The 27,323-nt window shown below is 56.1% G+C and overlaps 1 protein-coding gene and 1 long non-coding RNA gene across 4 annotated transcripts; both read right to left on the bottom strand.

The window, feature by feature from the left end:
- Window positions 1–3,853: 3,853 nt before the first annotated feature.
- On the bottom strand, window positions 3,854–5,266 carry LOC121042123 (uncharacterized). Its single transcript, XR_005795989.1, has 2 exons — window positions 5,222–5,266; window positions 3,854–4,086 (listed from the first exon to the last, which is right to left on the bottom strand). It is a non-coding gene; the product is annotated as an uncharacterized LOC121042123 (long non-coding RNA).
- Window positions 5,267–12,179: 6,913 nt separating this feature from the next.
- Window positions 12,180–26,841, bottom strand: CUNH15orf39 (chromosome unknown C15orf39 homolog). Of its 3 annotated transcripts, none has more exons than XM_040493300.1 (3): window positions 26,825–26,841; window positions 15,475–18,204; window positions 12,180–13,522 (listed from the first exon to the last, which is right to left on the bottom strand). In XM_040493300.1, exons 2-3 carry the CDS (start codon window positions 18,152–18,154, stop codon window positions 13,155–13,157), a joined length of 3,048 nt encoding a protein of 1,015 aa, XP_040349234.1. In that variant the 5' UTR covers window positions 18,155–18,204; window positions 26,825–26,841; the 3' UTR covers window positions 12,180–13,154. The 3 variants fall into 3 exon arrangements, with proteins under 3 accessions (XP_040349234.1, XP_040349233.1, XP_040349235.1); XM_040493299.1 differs by lacking the exon at window positions 26,825–26,841 and adding an exon at window positions 21,512–21,686; XM_040493301.1 differs by lacking the exon at window positions 26,825–26,841 and adding an exon at window positions 21,512–21,686 and having other exon boundaries at window positions 13,413–13,522; window positions 15,423–18,204.
- Window positions 26,842–27,323: the final 482 nt, after the last annotated feature.

Genomic DNA, 27,323 nt, shown 5'->3' with positions numbered 1-27,323 from the left:
ATATTCTTTCCTGCTTTGTCAAAGATTAGTTGGCCATACGTTTGTGCATCCATTTCTGGGATCTCCTTTGATCTGCCTGTTTTTGCACCACAGAGAGAGAGAATCTTAAGCAGGCTCCATGCTCAGCTCAGAGCTCAAGAGATCAGGGCTTGATCTCATGCCTGTGAGATCATGACCTGAACTGAAATCAAGAGTCGGAAGCTTAACTGACTGAGCCACCCAGGCGTCCCTATCTTCTAGCTGCTTTTGAATGCCTGGTTCTGGAAAGGGAAAAGCCAAAAATGAAAAACAAGCAAACAGCTCCAGCACTCTAAATTTCCTGGAAGTCACGTCAGTCAAAGGGAAGGGGCTTGCTACAGTGGGGAAGGTGCCACAACAAAGGCTGCCTTCCTCTCTGTCTGCACCTCTGTAGTCAAATGCAGCCATCAGCAATCAAAGCACAGATCCCCAGTATATAGAGGACAGAGCCCTTTTACCTACCCCGTCTCCCATTAGGTCCACTATACTATTTTACTTACTTTTTTTAAATGTTTGTTTATTTTTGAGAGACAGAGACAGAGACAGAGACAGAGCGCTAGCAGGGGAGGGGCAGAGAGAGGGAGACACAGCATCCAAAGCAGGCTCCAGGCTCTGAGCTGTCAGCACAGAGCCCGACATGGGGCTTGAACTCATGAACTGTAAGATCATGACCTGAGCTGAAGTCGAACGCTTAACCGACTGAGCCACCCAGGTGCCCCCAAAATACAGAATCATTATCTTGAAGATATACATACTGAAGAATTTATAGATGATGTTATATGAAGTTTGGGATTTGCTTCAGCTAATCCAGTGTGAGCAGAGTATGGAGAGCATAGAGGAAGCAAGATTATCTGTATTTGATAATTATTGAAAGTGAGTGATGGGATTTTTTTTTTCTTTACCTCCATATAGATAGAAACTTTCCATAAAAAGGAGGTAAAAATACTCATTTAGATGGATGTTCATGGGTTTATATATGTATACAGCGGTTTTCCACGCCCATCTGTGGTTTCACTTCCTGTGGTTTTAGTTACCCGTCGTCAGTCATAGTCTGGAAGCAGATGATCCTGCCATATGTCAGAAGGTCACAAGCAGCCTAATGCTACATCGCAGGGCCTACGTCAATCACCTCACTTCATGTCATTATGTAGGCATTTTATCATTTCATATCATCACAAGAAGGGTGAGTATAGTACAAAAGGCTATTCTGAGAGACAGGGAGACCGCATTCACAGAAACTTTTTTAAAATTACAGTTGACACACAATGTTACATTAGATTCAGGTGTACAACGTAGTAAATCCACAACTGTATATTATGCTATGCCCCCCGGCAAGTGTAGCTGCCACATGTCACCATACAACACGATCACAGTGTCATTGACTGTATTCGTTATGCTGTACCTTTCCTCCCCATGACTTTCACATTCCCCAACCAGAAGCTTGTATCTCCCACTCTCCTGTGCCCATTTTGCTCATGCCCCCAACCCATCCCATCTGGCAACTGCCAGCTGTTTTCTGTATTTCTGGGCCTGTTTCTGCTTTCTTTGTTTGGTTTTTCACATTCCACACACAAGTGAAGTCATATAGTTTTGTCTTCCTCTGACTTATTTTGCTTATTATAATGCCTTCTAGGTCCATCCATGTTGTTACAAATGGATACAAATGTTATCTCATCCTTCTTATGGCTAATATTCCATTGTGTGTATGTATGCATATATATCACATTTATATCACACATATATCATGTATATTTATCCATTCATCTATCAATGTACACTTGCGTTGCTTCCATATCTTAGCTATTGTAAGATTGTGTTTTATTTATTATTATTTTTTTATTTTTTTAATGTTTATTTATTTTTGAGACAAAGACAGAGCATGAATGGGGGGAGGAGCAGAGAGAGAGGGAGACACAGAATCCAAAGCAGGCTCCAGGCTCTGAGCTGTCAGCACAGAGCCCGATGCAGGGCTCGAACTCACGGACCATGAGATCATGACCTGAGCTGAAGTCAGACACTTAACCGACGGAGCCACCCAGGTGCCCCTTGGCTATTGTAAATAGTGCTGCAATAAACACATGGGTGCATATATCTTTTCAAATTAGTGTTTCCATTTTCTTTGGGTAAATAACCAGTAGTGGAATAAGGGGATCATATGATATCTCTATTTTTAAATCTTTGAGGAACCTCCACTCCACAATGGCTGCACCAATTTACATTCCCAAGAATGGTGGTGCATGAGGGTTCCTTTTTCTCCACATCCTCACCAACCCTTGTTATCTCTTGCTTTTTGATACTAGCCGTTCTGTTATGAGGCGATATCTCACTGTGGTTTTGATTTACACTTCCCCAATGATTCATGATGTTAAATATCTTTTTTTTTTTATTTTAGAGAAAAAGAGCGCACAAGTGGGGGAGAGGGGCAGCAAGAGAGAGAGGGAAAGAGAGAATTGTAAACAGGCTGTACATTCAGCACAGATCCCAAGACCCCAGGATCATGACCTGAGCTGAAATCAAGAGTGGGGTGCTCAACTGACTGAGACCTGAATATCTTTTCATGGGTCTGTTGTTATCTGTATGTCTTCTTTGGAAAAATGTTTATTCAGGTCCCCTCCCTGTTTTTTTTTTTAATTTTTTAACGTTTATTTATTACTGAGAGACAGAGAGACACAAAGCATGAGCAGGAGAGGGGTAGAGAGAGGGAGAGACACAGAATCTGAAGCAGGCCCCAGTCTCCGAGCTGTCAGCACAGAGCCGGATGCGGGGCTCGAACTCACAAACTGTGAGATCATGACCTGAGCTGAAGTCGGTGGCCCAACCAACTGAGCCACCCAGGTGCCCCACCTCCCCACCTCCCTGTTTTTAAAAATTTAACTGGTTTTGCTTGTTTTTGTTTGTGTTTTTTTGGTTTTAAGTTGTAGAAGGTTTGTATATATTTTAGACATTAACTCCTTTTTAGATATATCATTGACAAATATCTACTCCCGTTCAGTAACTTGCCTTTTTGTTTTGTTAATGGTTTCCTTCACTGTGCAAGGTTTTCATTTTAGTCCCAATAGTTTATTTGTGCTTTTGTTTCCCTTGCCTGAGGAACCACATCTAGAAAAATGTTGCTAAGACCAATGTTTTGTTGCTAAGACAAACACTCTTCCGAGAGTTTTATGTTTTAGGTCTCACATTTAGATACTTATTTTATTTTTGTGTATGGTGTGAGAAAGCGGTCCAGTTTTCCCAGCACCTCTTATTAAAGAAACTGTCCTTTCTCTGTTGTATATTCTTACCATCTTTGTAAGAGATTAACTGGCCATAGAATTGTGGGTTTCTTTCTGGGCTCTTTATTCTGTTTCATTGATGTTTGTGTCCATTTTTGTGCCAGCACCATACCTCTTTGATTATTATAGCTTTGTAGTATATCTTACAATCTGGAATTGTGATACCTCTCACTTTGTTCTTTCTCAGGACTGCGTTGGCTATTCAAGCCCTTTTGTGGTTCTATACAAATGTTAGAAGTATTTGTTCCAGCTCTGTGAAAAGTGCTATTGGTATTTTTCTAGGGATTACACTGAATCTGTAGATTGCTTTGGGTAGTATGGACACTTTAACTGTATTTGACTAATGTCTTTCCAATACATGAGCATGGACTATTTCCTACTTGTGTCATCCTCCATTTCTTTCATCAGTGTTTTATGGTTTTCGGAGTATGGGTCTTTCCTCTCCTGGATTAAGTTCATTCCCAGGTCTTTTATTCTTTTTGGTGTAATCATAAATTGTTTCCTTAATTTCTCTTTCTGCTACTTCACTATTGGCGTATAGAAATGCAACCGATGTCTGTATATTAATTTTGTATCCTACAACTTTACTGAATGCATTTATTCTAATGGTTTTTTGATGGAGTCTTTAGGGTTTCCTATATATAGCATCATGCCCTCTGCAGGCAGGTTTGGTGACCTCCTGGGTGACATCCAGGTGGGAAAAGGCCTTGATTCACAAAACTCCAACAGCTCCTGGGCCCACTGGGACATGAGAGAGATTTGGCAGCAGAGGGGGGATGGTCTTGGAACTTGTGACCTGGAAGGAAACAGAGACTCAGGTGTAGTCCTACTTTAGGCTCCCCACCTACAGAAGAGCCAACAGGCCCCATGAGGTGCCCCAGGAGCCCAGGACCTAGACAAAGATGACAGCCAACACCAAGATGCCAGAGAGGGTCAGCAAGAAGGTCACCATATATGGGTTGACTACAGTCGGTGACATGTTCTTCTGTCCTTCATTCATACCCCTGAGGGGCCCCTGCCCCCCAAGGTTCTACCCCAGCCCCTCAAAGACCAGCCTGATATATGCACATACCCTCAGTCAGTCTCCACTCTCCATGTACCCACAACTTTTGACTAAAAGGGCCGGGGCAGGCCAGGGTATAAGAGGGTACCCTGGGAAATACTCCCCCGACTGTTAGGATATCTAAAACTTCCCCATTAGGGTTTGTCCTAGGAAGGGAGGATTATGCAGCCCTGTTCTCTTGAGTCACCTCCATTACCATAGGAAGCCTTGTAGGCGACCTGGGAGCAAAGCAGTGGGATGGACAGGGACAGAGCCTGAGGGTGAGCTGAGCCCCTCCCCTCTTTGGGCTTTGTTTTCTGGCCCTCTACAAAACAGGCTGTGTCAAGCCTCATGTGAGGCCTTGCGTGAAGATATAGTTCAGACAGTACACACCCTCGGTGGGGGCACAAGAGGAGAGCCCTCATGCCTGGCATGACCTCTTTGGAGGTGATAGATAAACCTGCAACATGGAAGGAGAAAGGGTTCACCCGGGGAGGTGAGTCAGCCAGATGGCCGTCAGGCTGGACAGTCACCACCAGGGTCAGCAGGATGGTGGAGGGGTCTGGCCTGGGCCGGGAATACCCGCTCCCCCATACAGATGAGTGAGTCTTTCCTAAGCAGGTCTTTCCTGTGGGCAGGATGGGGCTTCAGGATCACTTCCCAGGGCCTGTGACGAGCAGCACACAGACCATTCTCGCAGCAACCCTAGCGCCACGCATCTTATTCCAGATGAATAAGAGGTTCAGAGAGACGGACATGCAATCTGGCCTCAATCACCCCGCCTGTCACCACCTCTGGACTCCATTCCTGCCAACAACCGGTGCTCATCAAGTACCTGTGAAACAGGTGCTATTGTCCCCATATAACATCTGAAGAAAGGGAGGCTTACGAGTTAAGTGACTTGTCTAAAGTCACAAAGTGTGGGGCGCCTGGGTGGCTCAGTCGGTTAAGGCGTCCAACTTCAGCTCAGGTCATGATCTCACGGTCCGTGAGTTCGAGCCCCGCGTCAGGCTCTGTGCTGACAGCTCAGAGCCTGGAGCCTGCTTCAGATTCTGTGTCTCCCTCTCTCTCTGTCCCTCCTCCACTCACGCTCTATCTCTATCAAAAAACGAATAAACGTTAAAAAAAAAAATTAAAGTCACAAAGTAACAGGGCTGGGCTCAAACCCCAGCTGTGTGAATGACTCCAGAGCCTGCATTTTTGACCACCACATCCCCATGGCAGGGGCTTTACTAGGACCTGAACGTGGAAGGTAGGAATACTGCTTCTTCCTTCTGCCCACCCAGAGGACAGAGCATGCAGCCCCAGGTATTGGGAGATGGCAGTGGGGAAGCCAGCTGACCAAGGCTCTCTTGGGCCAGTGGTTGCCCAGGCCCTGAAGATCAGGGAGGAGTGCTGAGGCTCACCTCCCTCCCACCCCTGACACTCACTGGGAACCTCAAGATGAAACCTGTAACTCAGGGAGCCGGGGCAGGCAGGAATGGACACCTCACCTGCAATGAACCTTAAGTGGTGGAGGCAGGGACAGAGCTCTTGCTTGACCTTCCTCCCCTGTCTCCTGCTCCTGCAAGGTGCCCTGCATGGGAGAAGTGGTAGCTGCCCACTAGGCCATTGCTCAGATGGGGAAGGGTCTCTGGGAGCCACTGGAGCTAGGTCCCAGAAGGAGAGCATGACCTCTGGGTACCTCAAGCTGGCCCTAGGCCTACCAGGGTGGCCATGTCTCTTGTAAGGGCCTGGCAGACAACAGACATAATGTCTGAGTAGCTCTATAAGTTTCCTATTGAGGACAGTCAAGGGAATAGGCAAGACTGTTGCATTCAGCTGAGAGCCTGGTAGGCAAAGGAGAGGCCAGAAGCAGACAAGGGCCAGGTGGGCCCGTGGCTGGTTGGTCAGCACTGTCAGCACCTGGGGACCATTCACCAGGCCTGGCTCTGCACTTGGGCTTCTGCCTGGAAGCACAGGGGCCCTGACACTGGCCTGAGGTAGGGAGGGTAGTAGGGGAGGCTCCTGTGGCCATATGCAGGAACCCACACATGACAAGGCATCATGCCCAACAGAGGCCACAGGGGCCAAGAACTTAAGCAGATGTCCCGGGACATCTTGTCCATTTAAGTCAGACCCTACCCCCACCCTCAGAATACAGCCTGCTTGAACCTCTACAAATAGATGCCACTGCAGTGGGGAAGGGGTCAAGCCCAGCCTAGCACATCTGGCAATGCTGTGTTGAATCTGCCAAGATGAGTCATACAAGACAGAAGTAGCCGCAGGTCTGGTCCAGGGCCCAGGAGCTACAGGCTGAGTGTCCCTCCAGGGGCTGGAAGATGGCAGGGCAATGGCTTGAGGCTCCAGGGGGAAACTTCAGTGGCCAAAGCCTGTCTTGGTGTGGCAGCCATGGGGGTGGCAATGCCCCGGGATCCTCCAGGGCTGGGAGAGGAGAATGCCCAGGGTCTGGGGGACTGAGGACCTTTAGTGAGACAGACTCAAAGTCCTGGGCTTCTGGATCAAGACACAGAAAAAAGCACTCTGCCCAAGGCCAGGTTGTGGACCTGGGGGATGCCTTGTCTGGTCTAAGCCACTCAAGCTACTGCCCAGATGCCATCTGTGCTCAAATGGAAGAAGAGGTGGCAGTGAAGGCAGAGCCCCAGCCCCCTATTCCCTCCTACCCTTTCCAGATATAAATGAAGGTGAAGTCTTCGCTGGACATGCCCACCCATCTTCTCTGTTGGCTGCAGAGGGGTGAGAAAGCTGTATCTGAGTAAGGAAGAGCCAAGGTCCCACTCTGCCCCTCACTGCGGGGTAAACCTTGGACAATTCCTCTTTTTTTTTTTTTTTTTGGAGCCATGTGATTCACAGGGGAAGGGTCAGGTTCAGAGGTCCCACCCAGGAGCCCAGATGACAGCTTATGGAGATACCCTGTCCTCTCGATCTGTGATCTGCTCCCATCCCCTAAGCCTCTAGGAACAACACCCTCCCAACACCAGGGCTGTGGAAGGTGCAGGGACAGCACCTGCTTTTGGGTTGCTCAGAAGGTTCAGCCTTCATCATGGGCAGAGCGTTGATCTCAGGACCACCAAGGTGATGGGCAGCTTCTTGGGCTCCAGGTGTTCCAGGTACACCCTACAGGGCACAAAACTAGAAGGGTGTTAGGCCACCTTGTGCCAAGACCCAAGGCCTGTTTGGCTGTGGTACCCCTGACAACCCCTACTAGGCCAGCCTTCCCCTCTGTCTCACAGGGATGTCAGTACCGCCTTGGAAGTCAAATTGAGCAAGGGTAACCATAGCTCCCAGCCAGCCCCAGACCAAAGGAAGCAGGGCATTGAGCTGTCCTGGAAGGAGAGGCCATGGCAGATGAGAGCCTGGCCCTGTGGGAATTACAGCTATCTGGGTCCTACTCTCCACTCTTAAATGTTACCCCCTAATATCCAACCCCTAACATGAACTCCCACCAAAAGCTCTGAAGTGAGGGGGTGTAGGGGTGGGGATGTCCTTTCAGGTAAAAGTTTTTGTGGGCAGGGAAGGTTTCAGCTGGGCCTCAGGGCAGTCAGAGGGGTAGGTAACAGGTCTGCCAAGGAATCCAGGAGGCACAAAGGTGTGGTGGGCATGTTCTAGAAGATAGTGAGCATCCTTCCATTCACCACTGGGGCTGAGTGAGGCCAGGCCCACGAGCTGGCACATGTTGGCTACCACAGGGCACGGATATGAGCTAGTGGGCACAAAGTACCCCTAGGCCTCCACCCGACTCTGCACCCAGACTGACCTCTCGCTGCAGGGAGCGGACATGAACAGGGCACAGCTAGTGGGTATCAGTAGCAATGGAGGGCCCAGGTCTCTCCCTAGCCTGGAAGGGGCTTGAGAGGCAGACAGGGCAGGGCCCTAACCCCAGGCTTAGAGCCTCATCCAGCCTCATGGAGCCAAGAAGACTTACTAGAAACAGACTCTTTTAGGAAGCTGGGTGTGAGGACAGCATGTGCCTGAGCTAAGAGAAGGCTGGTAAGAGGGAGGCCTCTAAGCTTAGCACCCACTAGGCATGACCACCCAGAGAAGGGCTGGGGCCATGGGGGGTGGGGACTTCCACCTCTCTGCCTCAGTTGGCCCTCTTTGTTGAGGAAAGCAGGGATAACCACATCTCACAAGGATCCCAGGGCAACACAAAGCTGTCAGTCCCACAGGGAGATGGAGGAGACATTCTAGGGAAAGAAAGACCAGGGGCAGTGTTGTGGGCTTGGGGCAGGGTAGGAGACATGGAGAAAACTGCTTTCTTTGAGGGCCAAGAAAAAAGGAAGTTAAGCAGAGAAGAGCTCGCAGACATTGTGCCACAGCCCCTCTTCCACCCATCTCCAAACCAGGCTTCTCCCTTCTTGGTCAACAACTTGGATGGTACTATTCTCCTTACTGTCAATGCAACTTCCCAGCTGAGCTGGTGAACACAGACAGAGCCTGGATTCATCAGGAGTGGTGCATAGATGATGTGCATGGAAGTGGAGAGGAGCATGGGAGCCTTGGCAGGCAAGCCTGGGGCTTCAGACATGGTACCTGCCCTGGCCATGGCAGGCTGTTCTGGAACCTGACAGATGTGGCCTCCAACCCAAAGATATCTGATTTCCAGGCCAGGACTGGAGCCAGACTCCTCTCCAGGGGCAAGGGACACAGTGGGATAGGACATAGGCCACCCAGACATCACTGGGACTTTGGGTCTGCTGGCCAGCTGGAAAAACAAACCTGGATGGGCTCTGCTTGAAGGCAGGGCTGGGACTGGCTGATTCAGATCACCTCTGCGAGGGGGGCAGTCCCGTCCTCTGGGGCAGACTTCTGAGCTGGGGTGGAGAAGAGAGGACCTGTAGCCCACGCCCCCCAACAGATCCCAAAGCCCCTCCCACCCAAGTGGGCACCATACAAAGGGGTGCAGAAACCCTCCCAGCTGGCTGTGGGTTCCTGAGGTGGTCTCTCCATGACCAGTGGCTGAAATGGGATAGCAACCCAGCAGCCAAGGTAGGAGAGCTGACAGGAACATGGCGGGAGTTGTGAGTGCTGGTTGCTTACGACTGAGCCCCTCTGCCCAGGTGGCCTCAGAGACACTCCCACTACTACCCAGCTCAGCCCAGAGAGCCAAGGCCTGGTGCCAAGTAGCTTCTCTGGTTGAGAAGAATGTGCTGGGGGTCATTAAACCTCTGCCCAGAGGCTTGAATATCCAGGCTGTGGAAGGACCATCAGTCAGAAAGGGGCCTGTGGTTCTGAGGCCTTTGTGTGGGTCTCGCAGCAGTCAGGAGCCTCGGTGGACACAGAGCCCCTGATGTGTGAGGAGGAAGGGAGCCTGGACTGTGTCAGGTCCATGGCACCAGACCCCCGAGAGGTCCCTGGGATGGAGCCCAGCACGAAAGTGTTACAGAAGCCGTGGGTACCTCCTCTGCAAGGGTGGGCCCAGCTGGAGGTTTAGGGTCTACATGGCAGGGGCCACATGGGAAAAGGGCTACCTGCTGGGACTACGTGGAAAGCAAGTCTGGTGTACAGAGCATGGCATCAGCTGAGCCAGGAGAGGCCTCCTCACCAGTCCTGAGGAAAGCTGGGAGACCAGGCTGCCAGGAGGGGGATCTAAGCTAACTCCAGATGCAAGAGCACTCACAGGTCCAGAAGGTGGCTCCAAGCTGACAACTGGAAAGGACCAGTCTACCAGAAGCTGGGGTCCTAGGATGCCCCTGAGTTGCAAGGCAGTGTTGGGGAAGTGCCAGGCAGATCTGGTAAGGACCAGTCCTTCAGTTGGACACCCTTGCCACCTGCTGACTTGGTGATGCCAAGGGTGGTAGGTTGGTAGTGGACAGGGCTGGGAACACCTAGTGTGTCCTCAGGGCCAGCAGGTGGCAAGTGGAGGGGTGGCAGTGAAGGCTGGAGAGGGCGACCCTGGCTCTCTCACACCAGGGACAGAGGAGGCAGGCAGGGCCCAAGTCTGTCAGGGGACCCAGGCCTCTCTGAGTAGGGGCATTCTTCAGGATCTCTTGCCCACTCAGAGTGGATGCAAGCAAGCCCAAACCCAAGGACACTTCAATGGAAGGGCAGAGGCTGACAGAAGCCTCTAGCTTCTGTGCTGAGGTGAAGCTTCGGCTCTTCTGACAGGATGCTTGGGTCTGGGAGGTTTATAGGGTCTGAGAAGCAGTTGCCAAGCTTGGAGTCCCAGGCTCTAAACTAGAGGCAGGAGTGGAGCGTTCTCTGGCCCCATCACCCCCATCTGAGAAGAGGTCCACAGAGGATTTGATCTGGTGGCTAGTGGAGAAAGAAGCAAGGGACCCCCTGCCAGTCATAGTAATCATAGGAGGGGCCTCTCAAGGTTCTTCCAAGGGAGCCAGCACCCTCTTCCCAGGAGCCCAGGCTTTCACTGCCTCAAGAAGACACAGAGCCTGGGAGTTGGGTCCCTCTGGGACAGAGGCAGGGGGTTTGGGATGGGAGTGTTAAATGGGATGGATCGCTCTACAGATGTAGACACCTCCGAGGGGCAGCAGCTAGAACACCCAGGGCCAGGGTCCCTATGGAGGCAACAATGTCCCTGAAGAGCCCACCTCCCTGCCAGCCTCAGTCCAGGGGCTTGTCTTGCTAGAGATAGGAGGGGGTCTGCAGGACCTTCCCCTGACTTGGGGCCTGGAAGGGCTGCACTAGGCTGGGCTGGGGGCTGAAGGAACTGCCTGGGAAGAGGTCTGGAGTGCAGAGATCAGCCTGCAGCAGGGCTTGGTGCCCACTGGCTGGGATGTCCCTATAGCCTTCCTCAGCTGCGGCTGGGCCTGAAGGGGCAGCGGGCCGGGTTAGGGGGTAGCCCATGGGCTGGAGACGCTAGTCTAGGAGGGGGACTGTGGGGTCAGAAGAGGCACATTCAGGCAGGAGGGTTGGGCCTTGCTCCATCTCCCCTGTGGGGGTTTAGGGAGACCCAGCCCTTTCACCCCAACCCCTTTAGTGAGAACAAGGCAGAGCAGGAAGCACCTGATTACCAAGGCGGGGGGGGGGGGGTTCTTCATAATCCCCTTGGCAGGCATAGCTCTGCTCTCTTCCTTCCAAAACACCGGCTCTGAGACAAAGCTGCCCCGTCACTTACCTTGAAGGCTTAACTCCTGGTGGCAAAGCTAGTGGGTCGGGCTCCTCAGCCTTTTGTACTGGGTTAGAGCCCCAAGTGGGGCAGCCAGGAGGCAGGGCCTCCCTCAAGCTGGAGGCTCACCTGAGTGCCATCTTCCTTTTATTAACTGAGGCCAGAGATGCACCTAGCGTCTTGCCTAGTGAGGCCACCCGAGTCAGAGAGAAGCCTAACCAAACAGGCCTGGGCTCAGCCATTGGCACAAAGCAGAGCCAGGAGGGATCCTGTAGCTGGGCTCAGGAAAGACTCACCAACACTAGGACTGACACTGGCAGGTCTGACCAGCTCTAGTAGACCAGCCTCCGGTCTAGATGGAGTGAGACACCACCACAGCAGCCCCGAGGACGAACCTCTGCAGGAAGAGCCCAGCAGAGGCAGGGTCTCTGGAGGGCGTGCTGGGTCTTCCCACACCAGCTCACGTGTGAAGGATGAAGTACACCTTGGTGGGCATGTCCTTGGTGCTGGGGTGTGTGGTGACTAGCATTTCTCACCGGGTGGTGTGCTATAGACCAAAAGCCACCAGGACCCACAAGGGGACGGGCTTTCCCCAAGCAAGGAAGTGGCTGCCCAGTGGGTGTGACAAGGACCCACATGGCCAGAGCAAGCCAGCACAGTGGTGTCAGAGAGCCTTGGCACCTTCTGGGCTGGGAACAGGGAGAACTGCTAAGGACTAGGCACCTGATGATGGCCTATTAAACCTGTGGACGCCCCGCCAAACACACAGCCAGGCCCCAGGTCCAAAAACAACCCAATTGCTTTTAATGTTTAATGGCCTGCCTCCAGGGCCCACAGCCTTATGACAAACCTTAGCCAGGCCAAGGGCCCAGCCTGCCAGCCTCTGGCTCAGGTTAGCACTCTGCAAGGAGGTAACTCATAGCAGGCATGACGGATGGGGCTCTAGCTTGGGAGTGCCAGGGGCCCCAGTCCATATCTTCAGAGACCTCCCAGGACTGAGCTGTCATTCAGCCTGTCTCTTCTAGTCCCTGAGTCCCTGCAGCTGCATGACTTCTAGCAAACACAACTTCTTGGGAAAACACACAAGGATGTCAGCCCCAGGCTGTATCCCTGCACTCCCTGTAGTGCAGGAGGGAAGAAGCAGGCTTCCCCAGAGTGCTCCAGGCTGGGGGGTCAGGGCCCAACACCAAGTGAGGGGATATAGCCCCAGGCTTTCCTGGGGATGACTCTAGAAAGTGTAAATCATACACACTGTACAATAACCAAGTCTCATGACACACAAAGACTTTCTAGAAGAAGGTTCTGCTTGCCTTAGCCTCCTACTCCAGGCCCCGGCTGGGATTTAGGCCCCGGTCCTGGGGAGGGAGCAGAGAGCAAACCCTAATGGGTGTGTGTCAGGCATCACCCCACAACAACCCTGTGAGGTAGGCTGCGTTGTCCTATCTTACAAATGGAGAACTGGGAGCTCAAGGAAGGAAGTGACTTGCCTGGTTACACAGCAAGGAACACAGGAGCCAGGATTCAAGCCCAAGTCTGTTGAGCTCCAAAGCCCACACATTTTCTCTAAGGAAAAAAACAGGAAGTAGTTCTTTCTAACGAAGGCCCTCAAGTTAAAAGCGGGGTCTCCAGCCCAGTGGGGGCAGCAAGAGCTGGAGAAGCTCCAAGGGTATATCCACTGATGGCCTTGGGCCGCTGGCCTACAAGATAAGGGTACAGAGTGACCCCCACACAGCAGCTGTCCAAACAGCAACCAGTGCTACAGGTGATGGCTCTGGCCACCCAACACCTGTGGGTGGGGCACGGGCCGATCCGGCCCTGAGGCCTTGTGGCCCCAAGTGGGCAGCGCTAGGCCATTGAGCCAGGCAGTTTCCAGCAGGTTGCGGAAGCGAGCCCTTAGTGTGGGGCCAGGTGGGCTGGCGCTGGTGGCAGGGGTAGGTGAGGCACCGCGGGACCCTTCCCCAGCATTTGCCTCTGCTTCCTCCGGGCCAGGGGTTGGTGGCTTCCTCCCCGGCTTCCTGGCCTTGGGGGCAGGTGACTTCCAGGCCAGGGTTGGGCTTTCTGGCTCATCTCTGGCCATGGTGGGTTCTGAGGAGGGCACAGATCCAGCCTCAGTGTCCAAGTCACCTGGAAAATGAACACACAGTCAGGCTGCAGACCCCAACACCCTTAGGTCCCATCTCCTGGCCTCCCAGCCACCTAAACCAGTGGTTCCGCTCTGCTCGGGCCTGGGTGGCCCCAGCAGGGTCACAGACATCATGACCCTTCCCCACACATGCTGGAGGCCAGACCACCAAACCAAAGGGTGTGATTCTCCCCTGGTGATACCAGAGCTCTGTCTGATGAGGGTACTGCTCAGGAGAAGTGTCTGGTGCAAGAACAAAAGGAAAGGGGCCAACAGGCCAGGAACCACTGGCCTGTACAGGCAGGGAAACTGAGGTATGAGAGAGGGCCCTGCTATACATCAGCACCATCATCTTTCCATCATACCACCCCAGAGCTTGGAGTGGAGGAAGCAGCAGAGGGGACAGAAAGGGGGGGCTTCTGACCAAGAACACACCTACTAGTAAGGGAGGCTGTCAAGGTAACACTAAGGACACCCACAGAAGGGTGGACCCCCCCCAAGGATCGGGGGAGGACCCACAGCCCAGGGAGGGAGTGGGGACTGGGATGCCAAATCCAGCCAGCGGCAGGAAGCTGGGTCCCAGTCAACTCTGCGCTATGCCCCAGATTCCAGCAGGCTCAGTCAGAGCAGGAGGGGACTATGAAGTGCCTGGGCCCCATTGCCCAGCAAGCTGTCCAGGAAATACGGCCCTGTCCTCTCTAGGCCTAACAGCCCAATTGTACAGAAACAAGACGGTCTTTGCACCCATTAGGGCAAATGTCCCAACTGTTTAAGTGCTCAGGGGACAGCAATGCTTGTCACCCAGACCCCAAGCTCCACATTTGTGCCTCATTGCCTCAGGGTCTTCTCCACCCTGACCTGAAACTTGGACAAGGTAAGGGCCCAGGCCAAGGTTGCCATCATGGCAAGGGGACAAGAAACAGTTCCTGTGGAGACACAGCCCAGACACAGGCTTGGTGGCAGGGATGGCGGAGCAGCAAGGGAAGAAAGACTACCGAGAGGGTCACAGGCCTCAGGCCTCAACATGCCACATGCAGGAGAGGCCACGATGGACACCGCCTGGTACCATCACCAAAGTCCTGGCCGAAGAAGTGAGTGTACACACCATGAAACACCACAGCAGCTCCTGAGAGCGGGGCCAAGCTACCCACACCAATGCACATGATGCTCCAGGACACAAAAAGAGTGAGCTGAAGAACAATATGCACAAGGCATCATTTAGTAGGGGAAAAGCAAACCACAAAACACTGCTCCGACTTATGGGTGCACTACCCATAAATACGCGGGAGGACTGAAACACTACACATTCAAAAGGCAACAGTGTTTTGGAGGGGATGGGGGATTCCTGTCCACTTTCGGGGATGAGGTGCCATTCACTGAGATGGAGAAGGCGGGGGACAGAGGACTTAGGGGGAAGCTCAGGAGCGTGGGTCTGGGAGGAGTTAAGGGTCAGACAGACATCAGGTGCAACAGGCCAACATGCATTCAGTTCTTTGCGGCCCAAGCCCAGAAGGGAAGCCGGGCGGGACACAGACACAGTGGGGAAAGACGTCAGATAGAGAACACAGCCTGGTCAGAGCCCTAGAACCCAAAGGAGAAGCCTGCGCCAAAGCCAGAGAAGGCACAGCAGAGGAGGAGGAGGGAATCTGGGAAGGTGCTGCACCGGGGAAGGCCGAGAAAGTTTCCATAGGGACAGAGCTGTTGGCATGCTCAGAGGCTTACAGAGGAGGCTGTGAAGGCTCTCGGTGCTGGGGCGAGGGGGGGGTGGGGATGGGGGGGTCCACAGAGCCTACCCTGGATGGCCAGCCCCCTCCCCAGCATGAGTTCTTGGGCCTCCCTGCCCTTTCCAAGGTCCAGGCATCCCTCAGCCCCTAGTCGTGATCATTCACACAGCCCACACACCTGTCACTCGCTCACACAGCTCCGGTGGCTACTGGGGCTGCCCCATGCTCACCCAGCTGGCGGCGCACACAGTCACGCCACTGCAGGCCCAGCAGGTCAGGGTAGATGTCGGGCAGCTGGCGCAGCGCCAGCAGCTTGAGCATGCGCGAGGTACAGCCATGCAGGGCCCGCTCGCGCAGCGCCCGCTCCTCTGACAGCGTGGTGGGCCGCAGCTCCACACGGTGCTCCTGCAACACATGGTCCACGGAAGCGGGGGGCAACCGTGGGAAGAGCCGCTCCTTCACCAGGTGGATGGGCACGAAGATGGCACCGGCCCGCACCACGTGGGGGAAGGGGCACTGCTGGGTGCACACGAAGCTCTGCAGCTGTGACAGCAGCTTGCCCAGCAGCCCCTGCACTCCCTGGCAGTCCTGCCATGCTGCCCGGCCCCACGGCCCGGCCATCTCGAGCCACTCGCGCAGCTTCTCGGGTGGGGAATGGGCCACCGAGCCCGAGATGGCATCGCACAGGGACGCATGCAGTCCTGTAAAGTGTTGCTCTGGGGAGTCCGCCGTGGCGGGGGTAGAAGCCAGAGTCGGGGCCTGGGCCTGGGCCGGCGATGGAGCCGGAGCAGGGGCTGGGGTCGGGGACGTCATGGCTACAGCTGGAGGACTGGGCAGCGCCAGGTTGAAGCAGGCCACCGGCAAGGGCTGGCTGAGAATCTGTAGACCAAGGGGCACAGATGTGGGTGTGGGTACAGGCTGGGCAGACGCAGGGGCCGGGGTAGGCGCAGATGGGACCACGGCTGCAGGCAAGGGTGCCGGCCGGAGGATCTTGAATTTTCGGAACATGAAGGCCACGGAGCTATGGAAGTTGGTCCTAGGGGAGGCCTCTGTAGTCGCTGGCGCCCCGGGTGCCTCTGGGACTACCTTTTCCAGGTCAGGCAGATCCGAGACCGTGTTTCCCACACCGGGGGCATCCAGGGCCGGGGGCTTGGCATGCGCTGCAGGACTAGGAACCCTGACTGGAGCCTCTGCCATGGGCTTCTTCACACTTAAGTCCAGTGCCACCTCCTCTCGAAGCGAGCATCGTGCCTTCGAAGGGGTCTCCCGGGCTGGCAGGGGCTCCCCACAGCCTTTGGCAGGGCTCTCCCTGGGGGCAGGGGCTGAGTCAGGCTCGGCCGCGTCCTCAGGTGCCTGCACATCCAGATAGTCACGGTAGGGGGCCAGGCTGAAGACATTGTCAATAACAGGCATGGGTGGAGAGCTGGGTGGCAGCGTACCCTGATTCTGTGGAAGAGACTGGCGCTCCTGGGCACAGGCTGGGAGTGCCGGCGGGGTGCGAGGGCCCGGACTATCTTCGATGACAATAGGCGCTCCAGGGTGTTCATCAAGCTGGGGCTGGAGCTGCTCTTTCCTGCAGCTGGGCAGCCACATCTTCTCCTCTGCTTCCCGCACCGGCTTCTCTGCAGGCCTTCCGGGCTCTGGGCATGGCTGGCTGGCAGGGAGAGGCTGGCATCCTCGCTGGAAGGCACCGGGCTGTGGCACAGCCTGCACACTGTTTTGGGAAGGTGGCGTCCCTCCGAGCCCTGGGGATGCCCCATAGAGAGAGAGGTCATCCCGGGCATAAGGAAAGCCCAGTGTCTGGGGAGCAAAGTCCAGCGGGCACCGGGGAGCAAGAGGCGGCTCCAGCTTGAGGCCTGGTGAGGGTGCTGGGAGCGGGGCAGAGGGGTAGGAAAAAGTGTCCAGGCCCACTGGGGGCATATAGGGTGCCTGGGCTGCCTGCTGCCTCAGGTAGGGGCTGCTCAGCCCACCAGCTGGGTACCCAGTCCCTTTGTGGGCTCCCAGAGGCTGCAGTGGGAGCACTGAGCTGTAGCTGCCCTGCTTGTCTGGGTGGCGACAGGCTGGTGGGCAAGGCAGGGCCTGTGGAGGGTGAGGGTGAGGGAGCGGGTAGTGGGTGGGCACTGTATCCTGGCAGGCTGGCCCCAAGGGTTGGGCCAGCTGGGTCCAAGGACTTGGGGGTCCCTCAGACAACGCCTGCTTGGGGTCCCCAGAGTAAGGACCCGCATACTTGGAGGCTAGGAAGCCTGTGCCGTGGATGGTCCGATACTTCTCCAGGAATGCCTGACATGGGGAGAAGCCCACGGAGTTTTTGCCGGATCCCCCAGCCGGCACCCCACGCAAGAAGGTGCCATCCAGAGACTGGCTCTTGCCAGGAGTTGGGGTCAGTGAACAAGGCGGGTCAGCCGGGGGTAACAGGGGTCCAGTCACCATTGTCCAATCAACATCCAGTGGCCTCTTCACCGCCCCTTCGCCCAGGCAAGTCGAGAGCCCGTAACACAGAGGGCTGCGGTAAACAGGTTTGGGGACCGCCAACGGTGGGCCTGGGTAGGAATGAGACTGGGGACCGAAGGGCAGGAGCTCAACAGGGCCAGAGTCCTGCACCTTCTCAGAGCTTTCTGCTGGCGGGCGGTAGAGCAGGCAGCTGGTCAACAGGTTGTCTGTCCGAAGAGGGGGTCCTGTCACGCTGGTAGGGTACAAGGGTGGGTATGGGGTCCAGGATGCCAACCGCTCAGACCCTGCCTTGGGAGCACCCCCCATAGGGCAGGAAAAGTAGGCACCCTTGTAGCTGCAGGGGTCCTGGTTACCAGCAGAGGGGGGCAGGCTGTGCCCGGGTCCGGAGTCTGCCTCTAGGCGGGGGAGCTTGCCATATACCACAGGCCCCAGGGTCCCCAGTGGCCGCTTCTCCGCCATCACTGTGAAGGCTTCAAGCCCTCAGGGGCCCCAGCTACTCAACTGCTGACCTGGGGGAGAGAGAGAGAAAGACAGAAAGGGAGGGGCTGTCAGAACGGGTTCCAGACAAGCAACGGAGGACTGCTGCTCTCACTGGCTTGTTGCCACACCTAAGAACTTGGCACTTAGTAGATGCTCGATAAAGACTATGAATGAATGAACGCATGAGTCATACAACACAGAGATTTCCAATGTATACTCCCCACCCCCATCCCAGGAGCCTCCTTCTGTTCAGCTTCTCTCCACATGACTCCCAAGACCCCTTTCTTGGGGTTTCAGACTTTACAGAGCACAGTCTGAGGATCAGCTCACTTGGCTACCCCCGTTCCCCATATTGGGATGAAACGCATTCATCCCAACGTCACTGATAAAGGAGATGGGACAAGAGGTAGGCTTCCTACCTCCCACTATAGCTCTCACTGCAGACGCTAGAGGGTTCTCAAGGTGCCCCCTGCAGCCAAGATGCGGAATTGGACATTGTCTGTGAATTCAGACTTCCTGAGACACTCTTCAGCTCTCACTCTCTGACCTGCCAGTCTTATCAAAAATGTCAGAGCTAAGCCTGGAACCCAGGTCCCTCAGCCCAGAGTGACACAGACACTGGGCCTGGTTTCACAGGGTAGGGCTATTCCCCCAGGAGAGGCAGTGGGGTGCACAGCTTTGTACAGGCCCTGCCCCCAGCTGGAGAGCCAAGGCTGTCCAGTAGATGGTGCTGTGACACCAGCAGGAAGGTCCCAAAAGTGTCCAGAAGGACAGCCTTGTGTGCATCCCAGCCCCTAAGCTGCAGTTGGGTATTCCAAGGCACATGAGGGCAGCACGGCACCAGGGACAAGCAGGTAGGGAGGTGGGAGGGTGGGACTGTCCAGGGAAGGAGTCCCCAGGGGCCACAGAGTGCTAGCTGGCAACTACCCCCACTGTACCGATGGAAAAACTGAATGCCAGAACAAGACTAAAGTCCTGAAGCAAGGCCAAGCAAGGATTGGGAGCCGGGCCCAGAGAGGTCAGGCATCAAGGCAGCAGGTACGCAGTGATCCGTGAAGGGTCATCTAAGGTCAGTCTTCTAAGGCCACATTGCCCTGCCTCTGCCTCTCCCTAGTACCCTGGTCTCCGAAACACTCAGGTGGCTTAGAAAGGATGAATCAGCTCACTCTTGTTATGATTAGGCCATGGTTCAGGTGCCACAGGTTTCTATCACTAACAAGCCAAGCCAGCCCTCTCTCCCAGCCCTCTCCTCCCTTCTGGCTAGTGGCCAATGACAGCCACAGGCCCAGAGTGAGACCAGCACATTTTGGGGGCAAGAAAAGCCAAGGGTAGTGTGAGGGCCAATGCTCACTCCTATCCTAGCTTAATTGCACCAAGGAAGCCAGGCAGGACTCTCACAAAGTTGGCTCATCTCCTGGCCAGAATCCCAACACCTCAGGCCAGCCTAGGAGACAGGAAGGGGCGTCAGGGCAACGGTACTGAGAGCAATGCCCTATGACAGAGATCTACATCCCAGAGAGAAAACCCCAACCAGCTGCACGGCAACCTTACAAGGAGTTGTACCGTGTTGGGGGTGTTAAGGCTCCGTTCCCCGCCCAAGGATAGCTCTGGATTAATTAAGTGCTGGCTCTGGTCTCACCACCCCCACATGCCCCTTGGGGCCTGCTGCACACCCACCCCAATCCCAGGAGTCCTTCTCTCCTGGGCTCTGCCCATTGCGTGCCCTTTGCCCTGGAGATTTCCTGAGACAGCCTCCCCTCTACCCTGGGACTCAGCCAATAGAGGCAAAGCCCCCCGGGGACCCTCGGGAGTCTTTAGGGGAGAGATGAGGGAGTTCTGGGGAGTCAGTGGAGGACTATGAAGGGTATGGGGCTGACCTGACCTCCTGCCAGTAGAAGGCCCCTCCCCACTCAAGACAGTAGCCAAAATGTAGGTGCCTTCTTCCCTGACACACACACACACACACACACACATACTGAGGAGGCAAGCGATTGTTTGGAGAAGGGCAGGACCACAAGGAGCAGGGTCACATCATCTTTTGGGCCACCAAGCTGTCTGCTGACTGAGGTTAGAGTTGGGCTGGGAGGATCACCCTCGGGCCAGGGCCTAGGGCAGGGACAAGGAAAAGGACTCCCCCCCCCCCCCCCCCCGACCAAGCATCAGGGGAAGCAAACAGAATCTGGAGCGCAATTCCCTCTTCCATCTCCTAGCTGCTCTCCGGAAGGCCCGTGGACGGTGGGAAAGACCAGGAATAAGACAGCGATCCTGCCTGGCTATGACCAGCGTCTGGCCTCCCCTAGAGGGCTGAACCAGGCCCTTCCCGGGGTTCTCACACCTCCCCCAGCTGAGACTCTGGGCCCTGCTGACGTGAACAAATGAACCTGGGGCGGCCCAGGCTCCAGGGGAGGGGGAAGGGTCGCAGGATCAGCCTCCACCACCTTTCTTCTACCTGCCCCGCCCATAACCGTGGTGCCAGGGGCCCTCGGCCAACCTGGCTTTGGGGCTGCCGCCGCGCCTGACCCCGCGGCTTCCGCGTGTCCCCATGCTCTGCCCGTTGGCGCTGGGGCGCACGTGCACCCCAGCAGGCTGTTACACAGGCCGCAGCCACGCATGCAAACCCGTGCTTGCAAGTACGTGCACGGCCCACATCTGCACACACGCCCCTTCAGAACTGCGTTCTCCCCTCGCTGGGGCCCGGCACACGTGTGCACCCCAAGAAGGCCCGTGCACCCATGCCCACGGACCTACACCCAAAGACTGGCGGGAGGTCAGGCGCAGGGGGCGGCCTGGCCGCAGAGTTCGGGCAGCCACCGCCTCGGGGCGATCCCGCCAGCCTGGGCTGCGGCCAGAGGGTGAGTCAAGCCGTAGCGAGGAAACCGCAGGGCCGTCCCGTCCCAGCAGGGCGCGTCCAGGGCCCTGCGGCGCCTCCGCGCCCGCCGCCCCCCAGGCCCAGCCCCCCGCCGCCCCCTCATCTCCGCCCCGGCAGTCCACGTGAGCGGGGCCCCGAGGGAGGCCCGAGGGCTCCTGCCGGAGGTGCTCCTCACCGGCCCCTCGCCGGATCTGGCGCCAGAGCCCTGCCAGAGCTGCGGGGCGCTCCCGGGCCCCGGGAGCCTCGAAGTTCGGGGAAAGTCGGAGCAGCCGCCCGCCCCCTGCCCCTCAGCCCGCCAGCCCCGGGCCCGCCGCAGCCCGGAGCCGCCGCACCTCTGCCCAGGCCTGGGGCGCTCCATGCGCCGGCCGGCCGGTAGGGGCGCCCTAGGGCAGCGCCACCCGCCCCTTCCCCACGCGCCGCCCGCAAACTCGGCCCAACTTTCCGCGCCGGAGCGGGCGAGCTCGTACCTGCAGGGCGCCAGGCTTCCCGCCGCTGCTGCCCGGGGCCGCGACCGCATCGTCCAGCGCCGCGGAGGCCACGGGTCCTTGTCGGGCCAGGCCCTGAGCGGGAAGTCGCGGTGAGCACCGAGCTCGGAGCCACCCTCCTCGCGGCCGTTCGCGCCGCCGCTGGGCGCCGTCTGCGGTCCCGGGCGGGGCGGGCTGGGGGCGGAGCGGGGGCGGGGCGGCCCGCGTGGTGGAGGCTGAGCCCGGCAGCGCCTCTGGGAGCCCACGTTCCCCTGGGCCCGGGGTGCGGAGGGCCTCCGGCGGCCAGCCCTACCCGGCCCCGGCCTCGCGTGCCGTGCACCGTCTGTATCCACCGCACTCCGCGAACCGCTGCCCAGCGCGCCCAGCACACACCTTCATGCAGTCACTCCGTGAGATCATTCATTCATTGCCACTTTCTAGCTACGTGGCCTCGTGCATGCCACTTGACCTCTTTGGGCGTCAGTTTCCTTATTTTAGTAAAACGAATTATATCATAGTGGTGGTGCTGTAAAGGCTTAGAAGAGGTTGTATTAAGATGTCTGGCACACAGTAGGTGCTCCGGTTCCCTTGGCCAGTACTAACTAGTTGCGTTAGAGAGCTGGAGAAGGGTTCCTTAGTCTGTCCCTCAATCTCAGTGCAGCCAGTGAGAGCAAATTCCAGACCAACATATGTCAATCCCTGTTAGGGCACCACATGTATCTGAGGAAGAGGTGATTTCTCCATCACTGTAATGAGCCAGGAGTGAGGGTGCTGGGGGTTACAAAGTGGCCTCAGTGGGCACCTCTGAACCTTTTTGGCAAATCTCCCTCAGTAAGACAGGTCTGAGCATGTGAAGCCTATGAGGTGGGATGGGGTGGAGCATTCCCAGACAGGAATGATATGTTGCTGAGAGAGGGGCTGGAGAGGCCCACTGGCTGTCTCCATTTGCCCTGACTCTCTGAACCATCTGATTTTGGATGTGAAGCCTCTCAGTGCTGCTACCTTTTCGAAAGAAACCTGGTCCCTCACAGTTCCTGGGCTGTCCAAGGACTGGGGACAGGTGTGTGCAGTGGAGGAGTGGGGAGGCAGGTGGACATGCCAAAGGTCAGAGCAAGTTCATGGGGCAAAACCACCCAGGCCACCTGCTTGGATCCCAAAGGTCAGGGCTGCCTGAGTCAGAGGGCAAAGCAGGCCTGAGGCCATAGGTTCCAAGAGTCAGGAAGCAGCTGGAGCTGAGGAGGAGGGGCTGGACACTAGAGGTAGAAAGGGAAGAGGAAGTGGAGGTCACCTGGGTGGCAGGGAGGGGGAGAGAGTTTCACTTCGTTGAGAGCTGGAGGGTCCTTAGAAATAGTTTGGAGAGAACTGGGGAGCAGACAATCAGAGAGGTTTGGGGCTCTCCCGAGGGTCCACAGCAGGTTGGGATAAAAACTCAGATCTCCTGGCTCCTGCACCTTGGCATCAGGAAGGTGCACCTGTGTGTGACAACTGGGGGTATTGGCCAGGCCCCCGTTAACAGGCTGTTCGTCCCCACTCTTGCTCCGCACCACCTCTGCACTCCCCTCCCCGTTCTTTAGCCCAACACCCGGTCCTCTCACCTCTGCCCTGCGGCTAAGGGGTGGGAGGAGGTTCAGTTCTTAGGAGCTAGGACTCTCAGGTTGTGTGCTCAGTTCACCCGATGTTCTCTCCAATCTCTCTGAGCCCGAGTGGGACCCACCCAGGCCGGGATGAGCCTGGTGAGACCCTAGGGGCCAGTTAAGATTCTGCAGCCCCACTGAGTCTTGCCTTAATCCACAAAGACAGCAGCCCCCTTAATCAGTATCTCGCCCCTTCCTTTTCAGCATCAGTTAAATACCTTGCACTACAAAAGCAAGGACACGGTAGGGAACTTGGGAGCCACTTTGTTGTTACTTTCTGAGCCTCAATTTCCTCATCAGCAAAATGGGAACCTTGAGATCTGCCTCACAGACTGAGGTGAGTGTTGAACAAAATCAGTGTGGGAAATTGCCTATAAATGGTAAAAAGCTCTATAGGGTATCAGCTGTGAACTCCTGAAGGCCCCAACCTTGTCCTTTTCTTCTCTACCCCAGGGGTCATGTATGTGCAGACTGTGAAGAAAAGCCGCTATCAGGTGTCTCATGGATGAAGGAAGGTAATCAACACAAGGTGACTGCCTTGGGAGCCTCTACGTGTTTATTAGGCTGTGGTCGTGGAGAGGAGAAATGGTGTTGTGGCTGGAAGGGACAGTGTTAACAAAAGCAGAGAAGGGAGCAGCCTGTCTTTCTGTGGGCTTCTCGGGTGGGGTAAACAAAGAAAAGTAGCATAGAAAAGTCTGGAAGGGAGGTTTCACACTCCCCCAGCTTCCCCCCCTCCCCCCACCAGGTCTGCACAGGCTCTACAGGCACACACTCCTCCTGTACCCCACCCCTGATTACTCCCCCTTGGCTCTCTGGGAAGGTGAGGTAAAAGGTCACCTCCCCGAACCGCAGCTGTACCTACAGTTATTAATAATGTTGTTCCCTCTAATGAGGCCACATTTGCTATTTACAAATCTCTTTCCTTCCTCCGAGGAGCTTCTTCTCACCCCAGAGGAGGGAGATGTGGCGCCTGCAGCCACTCTACAGGCAGAGAAACAGAGAAGTATGGCATCTTTCCCTGAGACACACAGCAGTGCTCTCTCCAATCCTTTCAGACCCAACTATACACATTGCCTCCTCCAGGAAGGCCCTTGGACTGCTGCTGCAGCACTGTCTGCCCTTTCTGCTTCCTCATCCCTTTCCTACTCCCACTTAGCAGAGGAATATTTCAGTGTTGGTGGGTGGGCTGGACAAGGCGCTCCTACTTGACACATGCCCTGTGCCGGTCACTTAATACGCATCTCATTTAATTCTTACAACAACCATATGAAGCCGGGGTCTGAAAAACAGGCAAACAGGTTTGACTTACCGAGCTGTGTGACCTTAAGGCAGCCCCTTAACCTCTCAGTTTGCTCATCAAATGGGTATAATGAGAACATGTCACAGGGCTCATGCAAATCCAATGAGTTCACAGCTTGCTTTATGGTAAGACCTTAACCAGTGGTAGCACTAGAGGAGGAGGGGGAAGTGGCTTGCCCACAGAGCCAAGAAATGGAGGAGCTGGGACTCCCCACGCAGAACTGTGACCCCAAACCATTCTGAGCAAAGGCTCAGGTACAGTCGGTGGTCAGGAACTCTCTGCCACCCACCCGCACAAAGCCTGAGGGCTGCGCTGACCCAGCAGCCATCAGTGTGGACTCACACCATCTTAGGGAGTCTGGGTTGGATAGGACCTGGGGTGAGGGGCAGGGTCAAGGCATCTCATCAGAGTGAGCTCAGCCCCTCCCATGGGTATGCTGGCAAGCCAGAGCTTCCTTCCGCTGGGGAGGCAGTAACCTGCTGTCCTACCAGGTGAGCAGGGAGTGGGAAGCCCCCAAATTCCAGAGGAGCCCCACTCCACCTCCCGAGGAAATCAGAGTCTCTCAGAGGGGAATCCCAAAGACCAGGAAAGGGAGATGGGCTTTCACTGGGCCCCTCTGGAGGACTGTGCCTGCCAGCCTACTGGCTACACAGAAAAAGCCCACACACAGTAATTTTGGGACCTTACTGCAGGGGAGGGGGGAGCACTTTGATTAATTAACAGCCAGGGTGGATTAACCATCCTTCCCATCATCCTTCCTTCCAGTGCTGTTTCCCAGTGCACTGAGAGAGACAGATGTGAAACAGACTGTGGCATTTCAGTGTGACGTGTGTTTGTGTAGGGATGGGCTGCCCAAGAGAGGCCTGAAGAATAGGGTACTGTGTAGGGTCCCCCATTCTGGTTGTGCCAGAGCCCAGCCACGGGGGCGGGGCAGGGGGGGCGGGGGGACAAGGGAGTCTGGCTTGGTTTTGTAAGCAGTGGGAAACATTACCTTCCTACCTCTAGAGAGGTCTTTCTAATGCCCACATCTGACCCCGTCACCCCCCAGCTTGGAGCTTCCCATGGCTCCCCAGTACCCTCAGGATCCAGTTTCTCACTCTGGCTTCTGCCTGCCTCCTAACTGGCCCCCTCCAACCAGCCTACCACTAGAGCCCCCAGAGCCAGCCTCAGGGCCTCGCTGGGGTATACCTCTATGCTTTAGAATACGCTCTCCTGGGCTGAGAGCACTGGCCTCTGCTGCTTGTCCAGCTCTTTCTTTGCTAATTCCTGCTGGTCTTCAGGACAGCTCAGGCCCTCTCCTATGGGAAGCCTTCCAGAACTCTAGGCTGGGCTTCTTCTGAAGCCTCACAGCATTACAAACTCCACTCCGCCCTAGCCTAGCCTCAGTTCCCTATGCTACCACGGCCTGGTTATAAGCCTGGCTTCCCTGCTAGACTGGGCAGGGGTCTCTTCCAGGGCAGGGCCTGGGTCTGCCTGAATGCTGATACTCTAGTGCCCAGCAGCGGGTGGAGTCTGGCCATGGTTAGGGAGTGGCAGTCTAATGGTAAAGCAGGGCTCTGCTCATCTGAAAGGGAAGAAAAGCAGAAAAACTTCCTTGGGCCCAGAGATGAGGGCCTGAAGGGAGCCCCTACAGCCGAAAGCTCCCCTAAAACCCCTGTACTTCCCCTCTCAGCCTCCCGGGACCCATGACACCAAACCTCAGACCAGCAACAGCCTGCTGCCAAGCCCACTTCAACAAGGAAACACTGAGGCCCAGAGAGGGGCAGCCACATGCCCAGGGTCTGGGGTGGGCGGGCCTTGAACCTAGGTCTCCTGAAAGCCTGTCCAGTCTGCACACCAGCTTCCTTCTTGTTTTGACGCGGCCTCCCCCCCGCCTCCCTCTCCATCCCCAGACCCAGGATGGAAAAACACCTGGCTGAGCTCCACCTGAGCTTTGGGCTGCCTGCAGCCCCCTCCTTGGGGGCCCCTAGCCTGGAGCTGGGGGTGTGAGAAGAGGAGGGGGAGGACCAGTGAAAAGGAGAGAGGCTGATACATTTCCCCCTCAGTGTTGCAGGAGGCTGCAACCTACCCGGAGCCTGGACTTCTGCCAGCCTCCCTAATCACCTCCTTTCCTTTCCCATCCAGGGCCTCTCTCTGGGGATCCCCTCCCCCACCTCTGTGCCCTGGGCAGAGCAGCACAGCTGTTTCCAGGATGGTGGTTTGGGCCTGGGCGGGCTGTACCCACAGCCCTGACTCCTGCCCAGTGTCTGTCTCGCTTCGGCCTCTGTAGGGAGTTACCTTCCCGCAGCTCCCCAGTTCAAAGGTCTTGGGGGGCTGCCAACACAGCTCCTCCTGGCCCTGCCCAGGCCCCCTCCCCCAGTGCTAGAGCACATCCCCTCCTACCGTGGGCAGGCCGGGCCGGGGGACTGTCCATCGAAACCTTCCCTTAGCTTTAGCCACTGGGGCAGCGGGGTCTGGGCCAGGTGGTTGGTGCTGCCCCCTCGTTAGTGGCCTGCTGGGGTTTCCGTCACTTAGGGCTGGTTACCAGGCAACCGCGTCGGGAGGGCTGGCTCTGGCTGAGGCTGGCACAGCCGCTGCTGCTGAGGGGGAGGCGTGCAGCCAGGCCAGGGTCACGGTCAGGAGGCCTCTTGCTCCTGGGAGGGGTGGGGGTGGGGCCTCAGCTCTGCAACCTCAGAACTCCTGTCATTGTCTCAGCCTAGACTCACAGCCCAGCCCCAGGAAAGGGGTCTCCGAGGCCCTCCATGGCCCTCCACACAAACACTCATACTCAGAGTTTCTGGGAGCTTGAGGGGAGGCTGAGTGGGAGCAGAGAGGGACTGGCTGTATAGCCGTGTTGGGCTTATTGACCACCACCCTGTGGCCTGAAGTGGGGGACAAGAGG

The sequence above is a fragment of the Herpailurus yagouaroundi genome, unplaced genomic scaffold (assembly GCF_014898765.1).
Source record: "Herpailurus yagouaroundi ecotype Mexico unplaced genomic scaffold, PumYag 184, whole genome shotgun sequence".
Taxonomy (NCBI): domain Eukaryota; kingdom Metazoa; phylum Chordata; class Mammalia; order Carnivora; family Felidae; genus Herpailurus; species Herpailurus yagouaroundi.
Note: the sequence above shows the minus strand (reverse complement) of the source record. Positions and strands in the feature narration are given on the sequence as shown.

Bases quoted from the DNA above. Each gene is read 5' to 3' on its own strand.
- CUNH15orf39 (XM_040493300.1), bottom strand. From the start codon at position 18,154: ATGGCGGAGAAGCGGCCACTGGGGACCCTGGGGCCTGTGGTATATGGC. The intron at 13,523-15,474 runs GTGAGCATGGGG...TTCATTTTCCAG, and splicing joins CTGTGTGCGCCGCCAGCTGG to GTGACTTGGACACTGAGGCT.